The sequence below is a fragment of the Monodon monoceros genome, unplaced genomic scaffold, assembly GCF_005190385.1.
Source record: "Monodon monoceros isolate NGI ecotype Baffin Bay Population unplaced genomic scaffold, NGI_Narwhal_1 Super_Scaffold_6, whole genome shotgun sequence".
NCBI classification, from domain to species: Eukaryota; Metazoa; Chordata; class Mammalia; order Artiodactyla; family Monodontidae; genus Monodon; species Monodon monoceros.
The window spans coordinates 43,630,149-43,645,437 of record NW_021703783.1 but is presented as its reverse complement, the minus strand read 5'-3'; the positions used below and the strand labels follow the sequence as shown (position 1 = coordinate 43,645,437).

The window sequence follows — 15,289 nt, the reverse complement described above, 5'->3', positions numbered from 1 at the left end:
TCTTCCCTGAGAGAAGGACCAATAATAGGAAAGGCCTCTGGATCTGACTTAAGCAATGTTATGAAGTAATTATTTTAATTGCTGATGGATAGTTCACGTAAAAGACATCATTCATATAATACACAGCCCCAAGGCCTCGAGAGAAAGGGACCAGGCTTTAGGCTGACAATTAACCAGTCCTTCCCAAACCTTTCCTCTATAAACAACAGCCCTCTATGCTGCTGCCTCCAAGCACATCTTCCAGTTAATATCACTAGCTGGGACACAGCAGGATCAGACCTGTGACCCTGAATTGCCATAGCAGTAGCTTAAACTGGGGTTGGAGACTCATAACTCTAGGAAGTTCTGTCTGTCTTACTCCAAACGAGCCCAAATTCACTGCATACCACTTCTCTGGGTGAGCACATTACCTGGTAGGGATTACTAGAACCCACAAGATCCCCAGAACTAGAAGGATTGCTCCAGCCTTTCCCATTCCCCAGTGTTTAGGGGGGCTGGAGGAGCTCTCATTCTTGCAAATAACCACTATCCTTCACATGTGCAGTGTGTATTTCCCCTCGTATTCTCCATATCTATTATAACATTTAACACAAATTTCCAAGGCTCTGTGCAACTCCAGATGAAAAACATTTTGGAATTTGTTAACCAGCTATTATTTGAAATAAATGGACCATCAACTAGTCTAGAGATCTTTTTATGCCATCACTGATTTTCTTTGCAATGGCATTCAACCTATCCCTCATTTATCCTCAGTCCAACCTCATGAGGTAGACAGGAAAACCACGGTGGAGAGATTTTTTTCTAAATCACACAACACGCAGGTGTCAGGACCACCCCTTAGATACTTCTGAGCACTGCCACCTAGCAGCCAATGTGAATTATTCACCACCAAGTGGGAGTTACACCTCCAACTCAGAATCCACTGCTGCATTTGGGATTTGCAGCCTCTGCAGAGAAAACTGCCCACACCTCCCAACCCTCCAGAAAAGCCCCAGATGAGAAAGGAGTCTCCACGTGCATATAAATGATTCTTTATGCCCTCCCCCCATGCAATGGGGGGTGGAGCAGGGGGAAGTACCCCCACCCTCATGCAGGGAATGGGAGGTCAATGTACACTAGTCTTATTGCCAGCTGCCCTGTGGCCATGGGGTGGGGATTGGGGGGGGTCTACAGCCCCTTTCTTCTCACATTGGACCCCCTTCACCAAGTCACCATAGTGGAGCTGGGGGGCTGGAGGCCCTAGGAGCTGAGGTAAGGACGGTTCTCTAGGGAAGAAAAGATGCTCCCCCCACTTGCCCGCTGGCTGCCGCAATATGAGTGTGGGGAGCCGTCACTGGGGGCTGGAATGTCATCCGGGCGCCTCTACCCAGTGGGCAGTAGAGGCCAGACAATGTGTCCAGCTTGAGGCTGCCCACAGAGATCCTCAGTGGTGGGGCAGTGTGCCCCAAACACCTGGTCCAGGTGGTACCTCCAGCAGCCATGACAGCTTATCTCTGGCTGATGCATTGTTTCAAGATCCCCACTCCTGGAGTTTAGTTCAGACTGTGGTGACCCTCATGACAACCTCGCGGCCGGAATGGGAACTGGAACGGGGATCTGGTGGCCGCAGCTGTCCAAGTAGGTGCAGGATTGTGTAACCACAGCGCTGAGGCAAGAGCGTCCGCATGCGCTGGGCGGCCAGGGGGCGGCTGGTGGCCCCAGTGGGGGGGCCCGTCCGTGAGGTCCTGGGGCCCGGCTTCCCTGCCGTCCCTCCCCCTGCATCTCCTCCTATGTCCTTGGTCTTGTCGTAATTCAGGACCTTCCACTGCTGGTTTACTGCCTGCCAGCGCTTGAAGATACGGTAGACAGAGGAGCCTTCATGGACGATGAGGCCTGAGCAAGAGGATAAGAAATCCAGGGTCAACTGCTGCCCAGACCTAGGCCAGAGGTACTTAAGCAAGCATTTCTCCAGGGGGAGGAGACAGGATTTGCAAAGGGCCTGGAGAAGCAGGTAAGGGAGATAGCCCTAAAGGCCCCCAATGGTAGAAAATGTGGCCATGAAACTGAGGGAGTGGGCAGGGAAAATTAAGTGTGTGAGTTGGAGGAAGATGCTGAGCAGGTGAGAGAGAGAGAGGTATCCTCACCTATGCAGACGACATCCATGAAGCCGTACATGCCGTAGCAGATCTGAAAAAGCAGATCTTGCCGTTGCCACTTGGCTGAAGGGCTGAGTGAGGACCAGATGAGCCAGGAGATGCTGGCGACAAGGAAGAGTGAGCCCAAAACTATGGCTGCAATCTGGACCTTCTCAATGACCGTCAGGGAGATGGCCTGCCACTGTGTGGGAGAAAAGGCTCCAAAAAGTCACAGAAAGAGACAGAGGGCCAGATTAGGGTGGCCCTGAATAGAAGGATGCACCAGGAGCCTTCCTGAAACCCTTCAGGCAGGATTAACAATCTGCTTCTCTGTGCCTTGATCACATCTAGAAGGTGGCATCTCTCACATTGAGACCATTTTCTGTCTTATTTTAGAAAGGCATGATCAGGCAGGTGCTCTGAAGCCAGACCATCTAGGTTTGAATTCCAAATCCTTACTCCATTACTTACTGGCTGAGTAACATAACTATTAGGATTATTATGAAGATTAAAAGAGTTAATACACACCAAGAACTTGACCCATAGAAAACTCTACATGTTTGCTACCAGCAGTAGCAGCAGCACTACCATCTTTTCCTCTTTTGTTATCCCAGGGCCTGGAACACAGGTGGCGCCCAATAAATGTCTTTGTGAGTAAATGAAGGAAGGGAGGATTTACAGACAGATACTAAATTATGGCAATGGTAGGGAGGGTGACTTCGAAAGCAAGAGTAAATGGATAAATAGGCTCCCTGGAGGGTCCTTGATTCTAATTGCTGAAAGGCCCTTGCCCCAGTCTCAGAGTTCTCCCCTTGCACCTCACCTGCAAGGGATTCTTGGTGCTGATCGCCAGGACCTGGTACTTGAAGTAGCAGAGCTCACAGCTCCAGGAGCCCCGCTCGCTGATCCAGCGGATGAGGCAGGGCTGGTGCGTGCAGCGCACGGAGCCGTCGCAGCGGCAGGGGCTCAGGAGCTCCCCCTGGAGGAAGAGTGAGGAGGGTTCCTGTCAGCTATCGCCACCCGACCCCAGTCCTCTCCACTACAGGAGAGGAAAACCTCCTCTCCAGGTCAGTCTCCCACCTTAAAAAAAAAAAAAAAAAAAATCAGGCTTTTCACCCAAAACAGGGCAAGAAGCTAAGGCTGCAGCCTAAAAGAAAAAAATTAGAGCTCAAGGTAAACTTCCCTGGCCCAACAGAAGAGACATGGAAAGGGACTGGGGGGGCGGGGGAGGGTTGGCCGGTGAATACTGGGTCTTCCCTGTTTCTAGAGTTTGAGGAGGGTGCTCTTTAAGGGTTCCCAAATGGAAGGCTACCACTTAGGATCTGGAGAGACAGGAGGGCAGGGTCAGAGCTTCTGAGCCATGCCTTCCTAACCCACTCCCCATCACTGTAAAGTATTTCACAGATGTGGTGCAGACTGCGATAGGTTACAGTCCTCAGTTTCCACGTATCAAAAAGGGGGAAATCCTAAGGGTGTGAGTGGAGGGTGTTCCCCTTTAATCAAAGAGTAATTTCTCACGACATAGAGACCCCCCCCATACTATCCCGGGACAACTTTGTCCATAACATTTAAACAGAGGATATTCTTCGGAATGAGAAGGAAAGTTGTGGAATGGGAAGTGAAGAAAAGTGCCCCACGTAGAGAACTATCGAGGAAGGCAAGGGCACCGGCTGGACCCCTCCCTTCAAGAAGCATTCTCCTCTCTGCCCACCTCCCAGAGGATAGGCCCTCTCAGCCTACAGAGACCCTGGGGTGAGAGAAGTGGGCGAGAAAGGGTGTCTCGGTTAAGGGGAGAGATTTTGAGCCCTCCCAGGAGAAAGCCCCACCCCTTCCTGGGGACCCCTGATCCCCCTCCACGCCAAATCTGCGCTCCCGGAGTCTCCAGCCAAGCCCCCCAACCTCACTCCATTTCCACCCCGGGCGCTGGGTCCCGCCCAGCTTCCTCAGGCCCCGCCCCCTGTTCCCGGTCTCCCCGGGCGCCCCAGGTGCGCGCCCCACCCCTCCCCGCGCCGCCGGATGCCCGGGCCTTACCTGCTCCGGGCCCTGGAAGCAGATTCGGCACTGGGGGGTTCGGAGCCCGCTGTCCAGGCTGCTGCTGAGCGACAGGGCGTCCAGCGCGCCCGGGGGCGGCGGCGGCGGCGCGGGCGGCGGCGGGGGTCCGGCCCGCGGCTCCTTGTCGCCGGCCAGGCCCCGGACCCTCGGCTGGGACCCGTAGTACTCCTCTTCGTCTCCGTCGCCGTCCCGGGTCGAGCAGCCGGCGAAGGGCGCCCAGCCGCAGCCGCCTCCCCCGCCCCCCCGGGGCTGCGGCTCGGCCCGGGGCCGCCCCCCGCCCGTCAGCACCAGCAGCTTCAGCTCGTTCAGGAACATGCGGAGCCGAGACTTGAGCATCGTCCGGGCGCCGGGGGACGGGGGGCGGCGTGCAAGGGGGACTCTCGGGCGGCTGGGGGAAGGGAGAGGACAAGGCCGGGAAGGGGGCGCGCGCTGGAGAGCCGAGCCCGGCCGGGGTCTTCGGGGCCTGCGAGAGCCGTTCACTGCTGCCACAGCCGGGGTTGCGGGGCTTGCGGGGCCGAGAGGGCTGGCGGCCCGGGGGCGGCGGGGCGGGCAGCCATGGCCGGGGCAGTGGGCGGGGAGGGGGGCTCAGGGTGTCGCGCCCCGCGGGTCCGGGTCCGGAGCGGGCCGGGCTCCCGGGGTTACGCGCCCCGGTCCTCCTGCGGCGGGGCCGCCCCCCATCGCCGTCCTCCTGGCCCCAGTCCCGCCCCGGCTCGCGGCTCCGGCTCGGCCCGTGCGCTCGGCGGTGGCAAATGGCGGCTCCTTCCGGCGGCGGCGGCGGCGGAGACCCCCCCGGAGCGGCGGGCGGGCGGGGCGGGAGCCGGGGAGCCGGTGAGGGATGGAGGGAGGGGCGGGGCGGGGAAGGGGAGAGGAGGAGAAGTGGCCGCGGCTGCGCATCCCCGCCCTGCCCGGCACGAGCAGGTGTCCCCAGAGGCGGGGGCGAGTGTGCGAGCCCGGGGGAGGGTGGAAGGAGGGGAGTGGCCAAGGAAAGGGGTGTGCGCTAGGGTAGAATAGGTGTGTGAATGGGTGTGTGTGTGTTGGGGGGGGTGAGCGGGTGAGGATGGAAGGTGAGTGGTCAAAGACGCAGGTGCACCAGGGAGGGAGAGGCTTGTGCAAAATGGGAGTGTGCAAAGAAAGCAAGCTATGCAGCTGTCAGAGGTGAGTGAGCAAGAGATGGACTCAAGCAATAAACACTTTTACACAAAAGACTGAAAAGTGTGCACAGTGTGTGACTATGGAAAAGAGATGAGTGTGTAAGGGATCGAATTGGATTGTAAGAGAAACAGAAGTGTGTAATTGTAATGTGTGAGGGAGGTGAGTGAGCAAGGGAGACTGGAGTGCTAAAGGGATGAGTGTCTTTCCTGGTATTCTCCTGACCCACCACCACTGCAACTGAAGTGAACAATACGTAACACACACACATGCTTAGCTCTTTGCTTTTATGGGGGTCTTGCCCCTGAGAACCAGTTGTACCCCCTCATCACATTATTTCTGCCTTACACTTACATCCTCCCTCTCCTCTCCTTTTCAGTGCTTAGAGAAAATGAATTCCAGGGGAGCTCACTGTATCAAACACAATGGAAAAAACTAATTAGTAAAAGTAATTAACAGGAGAAGGGAGGGTATGTAATCAGGGACAGACTGTCAAACTAAGGATCCTCAACAGAAAGTGATTAAGGAGAGTAACGCTCTTATGAAGCATTCAAATATTTTGGATGGTGGATGAGTGAATCAGAAAAAGGGGCTGGAACCCAAGTCAACGTAGAGGATGACTTCTATTTTAAAAACAGTGAGTGGAGCGTGAGGCTAAAGTGGACCCTGCTGGTGTAGGATGGAAGTTTGACACACTCAGAGACACTTAGCCTTCCAGAAGGTTTACAAACCAACCAATCCTAGCAAAATAGCCAATGAAACATACCCCTCACAAGCCCCTTAGCCAGTTAGGACCTTGAGATTTTTCTTACTAGTGTCCTAGTTGCCTTTGCCAGCAAGGGCCCAGAACTACAACCAGCAGAATGCAAAGAGAGGGAATCTATACTGACATGTCTTCCATTTTGCCCTGGAGCATGGTTTATATTAATCTCAAGCCTGAACTCTTACATCCTCAGGCAGATGGTTAAGGAGAATAGAAGTTAGGGCACAAGGAGAGCAAATAGAGTAATAGAATGGTTTCAGATTTTAGACAGTTTATCATAAATGAGACACTGATTCCTTCCTTCCCTTATTCCCATTCCCCCAAAGGGTTGGGAGATAAAGAAGTTGGAGCCGGTAAGACAAGGGAAGTCAGAGAAACTTGCCTGTTGTCTACCTAGATGTCTGTAAACAGAGGTTATTTGGGAAAAGTCTGTTCTGAGGAGGGGCAAGGGCTAAGAAAGCTTGCAACAGGGGAAAAAAGGGAAACACAATGACCCCATATAAGGAGTCACAAGGTTTTGCAGAAGGGCACAGTCATTTTCATGCAGCGTGGTGGTAACTTCCTTGCACATGCTCACTCCTATATCTATCCATCTATATGTGCTGTATATAGTATCATACACACATATATACACATACACACATATGTCATAGCATCTTACTGCAGAAAAGAACCTTAAAGGTCAAGTATTCCTGTTTCCAGCTCATCAATAACTTCTCTGCCAGAAGGTATCGGGTCTCTGCCTTAACACTCCCAGGAAGAGGTGAAAGTTGGGAAGAGGGAAGGGTATTACCTTGCCACTCTTCCTGATGGATTACTGTATTAATTTTCCTTCCATCAATCCTTTAATCCTAGTTTCGCCCTCATATGGGTACTGTCTACTCCCTATTTTATATGACCACATATAAAATATGTGGCTATATCTTTATAGATAGCCTTATCACTAGTTTAAAGGACACAAACAAAACCCCCACATAAATACAGGAAGCAGCACTCAGTAAAAATTTGTTGAATGAGTGAAACAAAGACACAAATGAGAATATGTTTTTCCGATAGCGGTGGAGCAGAAAGACGACAGCACCACCTCCCGTCCCCCGACCCACCTCCCCACAAGGAGAGAGAGTGAGAGACGGGTAGTGAGACTGGAGATGCACTCAGGCTCGGCTTCCAGCCCAGTGTTGGGAATCCTGGGTGGCCCGGGTTGCCATGGCATCGCGTTGGACTCCACCCTCTCTCTTCTCCCGCCCCAGCCCCGATCCAGAGTTACGGCAGCCAGTCACGTGCCCTGCTGCGTAACCACACCTCTGCTTCTCCAAGCAATGTCAAGCGGTCACGTGTGATAGCAACAGATCACGTGGTTGCCATCGCCCCTCCGCCCCTTTCCCCTCCCCGCCCCCTTCCCGTTCAAAGCCGCTCCCGGCTGCCCCTCTGCGCCTGAGTAGTATGGTCACGTGCTCCGAACGTCCGGCGTTCTCCCCGCCCCCTCGATTTCCGCTCGCCTCTTTGGCAGCTGGTCACATGGTGAGGGTGGGGGTAAAGGGGGCCGCTCTAGCCTGTGGCCTGTGTCTATGGTCGGGCCCGTAGCGTCCAGCTGCCCCGAACCGAGCTCTAGTGTATGGCGCGGCAGGAACCAGCTCCGGGGCCCCGATAACGGGCCGCCCCCGCAGCTCCAGACACGGGGTGAGGTAAGTGTAGCCCTTTCCAGGAATGGAGATCATACTCGCCCTCCACGGCTTCCTACGCGGGTTGGTTATGGAAGGGTCGCTCGAGGGCGGGAAGTGGGGCAGGGTGTGATATGTTCCTTTGTGGCCGTAGGAAGGTGCAATTTCAGGGACTGGGTGTAGGGTCTTCGATGTAGGGAGTGTGTCGTGTGGCATTTCCCTTGTGCGGGGTTCGATCGCCCCAAAGGAAAATGCATTTTTTTATTCTAGGAGCTCACGCGGCTGGAGGGGTTGGGGTTAGGGTCATTGTGTTACCTGGGAGTCGGCATCATGGAAGTTTGGGAAAGGGACGGGATGCTGTTGGTGTTGTCTTTGTGATGTCTTTTGTGGGAGTCACTTTGTTGCTGCAGGCTCATACCATCCGAACTGTGGAAGGAATTTCGGTGGTAGGAGTCTCTGTGATTGTAGGGTCTCCTCTGGTCTGAGAATGGCTACCCCTCGATATGAGCCAGTGGCTGAGATTGGTGTTGGTGCCTATGGGACGGTGTATAAGGCCCGTGATCCCCACAGTGGCCACTTTGTGGCCCTCAAGAGCGTAAGAGTCCCCAATGGAGGAGGTGCTGGAGGGGGCCTGCCCATCAGCACAGTCCGTGAGGTGGCTTTACTGCGGCGGCTGGAGGCTTTTGAGCATCCCAATGTTGTGCGGTGAGAAGATGGAGGGTTGGGAGTGGGTAGTAAAAGGGAAAAGACAACCTATAGGTGTGGAGTGGTGGTCAGGAGAGAAGTGGGGACCCTGAGGGAATAGAGGAGGCCACGTTGGGTCAAAGATGATTGCACAGTGAGTTACCATTTGTTCCGGACAGGCTGATGGACGTCTGTGCCACAGCCCGAACTGACCGGGAGACCAAAGTGACCCTGGTGTTTGAGCATGTGGACCAAGACCTAAGGACATATCTGGACAAGGCACCCCCGCCAGGCTTGCCAGTGGAGACCATCAAGGTGAGTAAGGTGGGCAGACACTGAGAGGTAGATTGGGACCTTTGTAGTAGCATCTGTTGTGATTTCAGGTATGGTGCCTAGTTCAGTTTCTCTGTACCTCCCCCTTCCAAACCAGGATCTGATGCGCCAGTTTCTAAGAGGCCTAGATTTCCTTCATGCCAACTGCATCGTTCATCGAGACTTGAAGCCAGAGAACATTCTGGTGACAAGTGGTGGGACAGTCAAGCTGGCCGACTTTGGCCTGGCCAGAATCTACAGCTACCAGATGGCACTTACACCTGTGGTCAGTAGAATGATGGTAGCCAAAATGGGCTCTGGCTGGGGGAGGAGGGTGATTGCCCATAGCAGTTGAGAAGGCATGCGTTTTTCACATCCTTGATTTTAGTGAAGCAGTTGTGCTTCAGGGTAATTCGTAGGGCCCTCATCCACTCTTCTTATTCCCGTTAGGTTGTTACACTCTGGTACCGTGCTCCAGAAGTTCTTTTGCAGTCTACATATGCAACACCTGTGGACATGTGGAGTGTTGGCTGTATCTTTGCAGAGATGTTTCGTCGAAAGTATGGGGCCCAAGTATCCTGAACATCTTGAATTTCCCAAATCTCATATTCATAAACCACATCCATACCCTGCCCACTCTTCCACTTGAATTCTACTGGCCATCTTGTCCGTAACCAGCAGTTCTGAAATGTCGTGGAATTAGGAATTTCGTAACCCTTTATTCTTCTTACCCTATGTTTTGAGCCACTAAGCAGTAGTCGTTCTACTACCGTATCTTTGAAAATGACTGCTACCTAAATGAATGTCTCTTTTCACCTTAGGCCTCTCTTCTGTGGAAACTCTGAAGCTGACCAGTTAGGCAAAATCTTTGAGTAAGTGACCTGCAGAGGGGAAGAGTTTTCCATTCTGAGTCCTTCTCTTTCTGCTGAGCCCTGAATGGCAACTGGCTCTGCCCCTGGAGATGGGGGCTGGAGAAGGGCCCTCCTGACCAGAATTCTCCTGTTCCCCATAGCCTGATCGGACTGCCCCCAGAGGATGACTGGCCCCGAGATGTGTCTCTACCCCGAGGAGCCTTTTCCCCCAGAGGGCCCCGCCCCGTGCAGTCGGTGGTACCTGAGATGGAAGAGTCTGGGGCACAGCTGCTGCTGGTACTGGGCTTGGGCGTGGGCATGGGGTGAGATTGGGGTGGAAAATGGAGCAGGATAAAAGGGACCCAAACACAGGGTGGTTACTGAGACTTGTTGGTGGATGGGCTAGTTTTTATTGCTGCTTTGAATGGCTGTCCACAAAGAGGGATATAGAAAATAGCTCATCCCAGGTATTGTTGGGGGTGAGCGGAAGTCTTTTTTCATGGTTTTCTGACCTTTGCCTCCCTTCTCAGGAGATGCTGACTTTTAACCCACACAAGCGGATCTCTGCCTTCCGAGCCCTGCAGCACTCCTATCTACATAAGGCAGAAGGTAACCCAGAGTGAGCCATGGAATGGTTGCGGCAGAACCAAGAGAAGAGAAGCCAACATTTCCCTTATTTTGAACATTTGAGTGGAGAGCCCCCCACTAAGAAGGTGATCCTCTGCCTTCATCTCTGAGGCTATGGATACGACTCCAACTTTTTATAGAGAATATTTTGCTGCCTTAATGACATTCTCCTCCCACCCCTCCTTTTGAGGCTTATCCTCCTCTTGCCCCCTCTGTGTCCTTACGCCAAGGGGTATGTCCCTTGTTCTTCCCCTTCCCTAAACCTTGATATTGGGATCCTTTTTTATACAGGAAAAACAACAAAACAAAGAAATCTGGTTTTTTGTTTTTTTTTTTTTTTTAATGTTTCTTTCTCTGGTTGGCTTTGCCGTTTGGGGATTTGAAAAAACCATTTGGAAGATGGAACTTCTCCGCACATTCTCCTTAGGTCACAGGGCCTACATAGTCAGTGGAGCCCCTCAACTAACTAAAGAGAAGAAAAGGCACTTACGTTGCTTCTTTGATTATGGAGTTTAAATGGTTTTTATTTTTATATTCACTGAACTTCCCCAAACCGAGTCCTGCTTATTACAAGAGTGCTTGGTTTTCTCTCTGGATCTGTCCCTGATTTACTCTTGGAGCAAAGATGTGTTGAGATGGTCTAGTATGTGGAAGGGAGAAGAGGGGAAACAGCCAGGAATGACTCCAACCCCCATCCCATTTCATGCACTGCCAGGAGCTTCCCATATTCACTTAGGGAGAGAGGAAGGAAGGTTTTTCTTTATTCCTTATAATCTTACTCCCAACAAAACATGTCAAGGCATAAAGCCTAGCTATTCAGTCATCTTTAGGGAGCATGGCAAAGGGCCTTTCCTTTTTCTCAAACAAAAAGGGCTATAGACCCCAGGTTTTCCCTAAGGGAGGAAGAAAAAGCTTAGGGAAAGCAGACAGCAGGAGAGAAGTCAGAAGGATCCAAAGTCTCATAGAAAGGCACTGGGGTTGGCTCGAGGATCCTTCTGATTCCGAAATCTCATTGCTAGCCACAAACCAAGGATCTGTAGAAGCAAAGGGAAAGAGATAAGCACCAATTCTGAATCTCTGGGGCTAAGCCTTAGAGATGCAGAGAAAGGACATAAGGGAACTAGAGAATGTTACCTCTGTAAAGCTAAAGAAGAGTCCAACGCCCCCCAGGATTTTCAGGGCTTCATCGGAATGCTTAAGAAACTTTTCTCCACACATCTGGCATGTGGGGCTCCGGCTCTTGCAGATCTGAGGATAAAACACACGTATGTGTGTCTGGAGGATGCAGAATCGCTACAGTGCTCTATCCTAATATCTATGGTGAATGACCCTAGAAACTATCTTCCAGTTCCTGATCAGTACCCTACAGACTGGAATCTCACTTGGCTAATTCTCTAGTCTCTGTATCCACCCCACCACTCCCACCAGCACACAGCCCCAATACAAGTGAGCTACTAGAGAGAGGCAATCACGTTCAAACTCAAATCTGCCAATTTGGGCATTGGCCTTGCCCAGTGTCAGTCCATTCCCGCCCTGGCACCCTGCACGCTTTCCCACACCAACTCACTGCAGTGCAGAAAGCATAATCTTGTTGGTCCAGGGTTGTGAGGTTGAACAGGCCACAGCAATCAAAACTTCTTTCCAGTTCATCCCGGGTCTTGTTGCTCATGACCCACCAGGAAGCATTGATGACATCTGTCTGGAGGGTACAGGCAGAAGAAAATTATTTGCTGCTAACCTTAAGAACCCCCTACACGCTGATCCCAGTTCGAGTAAAGGGCGTTAACATCCTTCAGAAGCAAAGGTGCAGACACAATGATAACTGTCCACTTCCTCTGGATCATCCTCATGGACAATTAGCCAGACATCCCAGAGGAAGCAAATGGCTCCAGATTCTGGAAGTAGTGGACCTAAGAATGACCTTTGGGGCCAGACAGAGTAGAGTTAGAGGTTAGAGGCGGAGAGAAATCAAGTACCTGAAAGGGCACCCTCTTACCTGTTTGCTTAGGTTAATAGCCAGACATGAGCAAGAGATTCCAAACTGGAAGATGAAGACCAAACCAAGGATGATCATGTACTGAGAGGAAGAGTTATGGAAAAAAAAAAAAAAGTCCTGGATTCTTTTATGTTCCACCTATAATAACTATCTGATCTAGTCCTAGAACTTATAAAATTATGTCAGTTGAAAACAATAAAATCATCAGGTTCTGTTTCATAGAGTATGGTATAAGGGGGGGCAAGGAGGCCTATCCCCAAGATCCCTGAGGTCTCCTACCTCAGGGCTGACTCGGCCCTCCCGCGAGCCCCAGTGCCCCCATCACTTCAGGTCAGGATACAAAGAACAGCAGTACTTGGTGATGGTTGACAGCACCCACCAGTCCAGCCACCGCGATGAGAAGAAGGAAGACTCCCACAGCGATGACTCCTCCGATGATGTGGATGCTGGACACCAGACCCAGGCCCCTAGCCCAGGCAGCCACTCCAATGAGCAACAAGCCTACCAGCTATGGGAAACAGAGCAGGTACATCTCAAAGAATTCTAGTGTGCACCACAGCCAAAGGCCATGGCGGGGGCGGGGGGGAGGGGGCGGGGCCCGGGGGTTGGACAAAAAAGAACTGAGTTTTGTGTGAATGAAGGAGAGGAGGTGCTACTATCAGGGCCGGGAGCATCCCTGGGCGTTCCTCCCATCAGAGGTCAGAACGGCTGGGATAGGGGTGGGAGGTGGCAGGGATAGTAGAGTCTATGAATATGAAATGGAACGTTTAGCTTCATCCATCACTTCTATTTGGGAGAAACTTAAGTTCACAAGAGGGAGGGCTGGGCCTTTATGCCCACAGCCTTCAGTTCATTACCCCCACCCCCAGACAAACCCTCTGGTCACCGGAAGTCTCCCCTCATCCCACGAAAGTCCCCAGGAGTTCCCTCTTCGCCGGAAGTTCCCGGGAATCTTCCCGGAATCCCCAGTACACCCCTCTCCCCATCGGAAGTACCCTAGAGATTCTCCCTGCTCGCTTTTCCGCCCTGAAGCTTCCCCCACCTCCCAAACCTCACCATGTAGACTACGTTGAGCGCGCACAGCGCATTCTTGGAGCAGGCAAAGCCTCCGCAAACCATCTCCCCAGCTTTGGGGACCCAAGTGGTCCCAAGGACTTGGGGGGAGGGTCGTGGGTACCGTCTTCTTGGACCCCGACAGCTTCTGTCTCTTTAAATCGAGTCCAGCCAAACCCAATCCTCTGCGCCTGCACCGTCCCACCCCTGCCTTTGCATTGGCGAAACTCGGGGCTAATCCAGGACGTCGATGGCCTGAATGCCAATCAATCTGCATTGCGTCACTGAACCGCCTGCCGGCCCCTCCTTTAGGTTCTTTATTGGATGAAACTTAAAACTGGGGGCAGGGCTTCCAGAGATTCTCAAAGTGACCAGAGCCTAAACTTCAAAACCCCGGATTGAAAACAGAGCTTTCTGTGGTGGCAGCTGGAAGAGGTCTTATCCGAGGGAGGAGGCTCTAGAGAAACTCCGGTGAAGAGAGAGAAGGTGCCGGTGAAGAGAGAGAAGGTGCCGCTTCGAGGGCCGGGTGAAAGGGCTCCTCCCCTCAAGGGAGTGCCCTCCCGCCCCTTTCACCTTCTCCTGCAGTGACTTCATGATGACGCCCTCGTTCGCTGCTATTGCGTCACACGCTGGAACACCCAGAGAAGCAAAACATTGAGCTATTTACCCCGGCTACAGAGGCCCCGGGTTGGGCACAGCGACACCTAGCAAATACATGTTTGCAAGTGCGTCCACTGGTACACATAGTCTGTTCCATATCCCCTTCTAACGGGATGTGTGAACATGCTAGACATTCAATATGAAAAACAGCAGCCTCGGGCCGGCGCATTCCTGTATGTGACAAAGCCACAGGTACAGACATGAGTGTGCTGGAGTCTTCAGAGTACATGCCTGAGCCTGGGCGCGTAAAAAAAAAAAAAAGACAAAGGGAGGGGTCTGGAATATGCATAAATATGAGGGGAAGGAGGAGTCCACATTTTCACTAGGCGCGGCCATAGTGGTTGATCAATATTTGTTTATTATTAAATAAGTGCTTTGACACACGGCCTTCTTCGTGGGGATGGGAAAGGGCATAGTTCCTCTTTCCCCCAAGAGAAAGAGGCAGTCATAGTAGGAACACAAATGAAAAACCTCCCTTCAAACCCACAGAATGATTTACATTTGTGCGTACTTAGATTCTATGACCGCGTAAGTGGCATCATCTAACCGCTAGAGTCAGACTGCATGGGTTCCAACTTTGCCACTTACTAGCTGTGTAACCTTGGCCAGTTACTTAAGCTTTGGCCTGTGCCCGTTTCCTCATCTGTAAAATGGGGATAAATAACAATACACCTACCTCTTGGGTTGTTGTGAAAATGGAATGAGTTAATATATGTATATAGAATGCTTAGAACAGTACCTGGCACATAGTAAACACTCATTGTTAGTTATTATTGTTCAGGCTATTTTACAGTTGCCCGTGGGTAATCCTAACCCTAATTCTCCTCTCCAGCTACACATTAATATATTAAAATCCTCTATCCTTAACAAATTAGTATCAGTTAGATACGCAGGAGAAGAGGCATTTGGCAGGGCCAGAAAGGTTTGAGTCCTGAAGCAAAATGATTACACCAAACTATCCACTATTTCCCCCCTCACCCACCCCTGCATCTTCATTCTGTCCTTCAATTCCTCATCCACCCTCTTCTCTCTCAGGTCCTAAATCAAGGGCAAGACAGTGGTATTAGGGATAAGGGGAACTTGTTGGCAAGCATCTTAGTTGGCTGGTGCAGTGAAAAGGGTATCAGGACTATAATCAGAAGACCTAGATCACCTCTTGTGTCACCTTGTGTCACCTCTTACTGGCCTCTCGGAGCTGCAGTTTCCTTTTCTGCAGAATAGGGATAAAAATCCTACCCCTTGGGCCTGTCGTGAAGTCTATATGTGTGAAAGTGTGTTGTAAACTATTAAGTGTTATAGATGAGTTAATTATTATGAAACTAATTGAACATGGAGCCTTGTGGTTTTGTCTGATTATAGGTTACTGT

At 51.8% G+C, this 15,289-nt stretch overlaps 3 protein-coding genes across 6 annotated transcripts; 1 reads left to right on the top strand and 2 right to left on the bottom strand.

Annotated features, from left to right (window-relative positions):
* Window positions 1-44: 44 nt before the first annotated feature.
* Window positions 45-4,920, bottom strand: MARCH9 (membrane associated ring-CH-type finger 9). Its single transcript, XM_029205873.1, has 4 exons — window positions 4,146-4,920; window positions 2,938-3,093; window positions 2,124-2,316; window positions 45-1,872 (listed from the first exon to the last, which is right to left on the bottom strand). The coding sequence occupies exons 1-4, from the start codon at window positions 4,500-4,502 to the stop codon at window positions 1,538-1,540; spliced, it is 1,041 nt and encodes a 346-aa protein (XP_029061706.1). The 5' UTR covers window positions 4,503-4,920; the 3' UTR covers window positions 45-1,537.
* A 2,596-nt stretch (window positions 4,921-7,516) lies between these two features.
* On the top strand, window positions 7,517-10,547 carry CDK4 (cyclin dependent kinase 4). Of its 4 annotated transcripts, none has more exons than XM_029206496.1 (8): window positions 7,517-7,763; window positions 8,208-8,444; window positions 8,603-8,738; window positions 8,854-9,021; window positions 9,186-9,295; window positions 9,557-9,607; window positions 9,748-9,883; window positions 10,117-10,547. In XM_029206496.1, the coding sequence occupies exons 2-8, from the start codon at window positions 8,227-8,229 to the stop codon at window positions 10,207-10,209; spliced, it is 912 nt and encodes a 303-aa protein (XP_029062329.1). In that variant the 5' UTR covers window positions 7,517-7,763; window positions 8,208-8,226; the 3' UTR covers window positions 10,210-10,547. The 4 variants fall into 4 exon arrangements, with proteins under 4 accessions (XP_029062329.1, XP_029062332.1, XP_029062331.1 ...); XM_029206499.1 differs by having other exon boundaries at window positions 7,583-7,763; window positions 8,190-8,444; window positions 10,117-10,534; XM_029206498.1 differs by having other exon boundaries at window positions 7,583-7,763; window positions 8,150-8,444; window positions 10,117-10,534.
* Window positions 10,548-10,711: 164 nt separating this feature from the next.
* Window positions 10,712-13,601, bottom strand: TSPAN31 (tetraspanin 31). Its single transcript, XM_029206501.1, has 6 exons — window positions 13,266-13,601; window positions 12,550-12,717; window positions 12,210-12,290; window positions 11,781-11,912; window positions 11,348-11,461; window positions 10,712-11,247 (listed from the first exon to the last, which is right to left on the bottom strand). The coding sequence occupies exons 1-6, from the start codon at window positions 13,326-13,328 to the stop codon at window positions 11,173-11,175; spliced, it is 633 nt and encodes a 210-aa protein (XP_029062334.1). The 5' UTR covers window positions 13,329-13,601; the 3' UTR covers window positions 10,712-11,172.
* Between the last annotated feature and the right edge of the window lie 1,688 nt (window positions 13,602-15,289).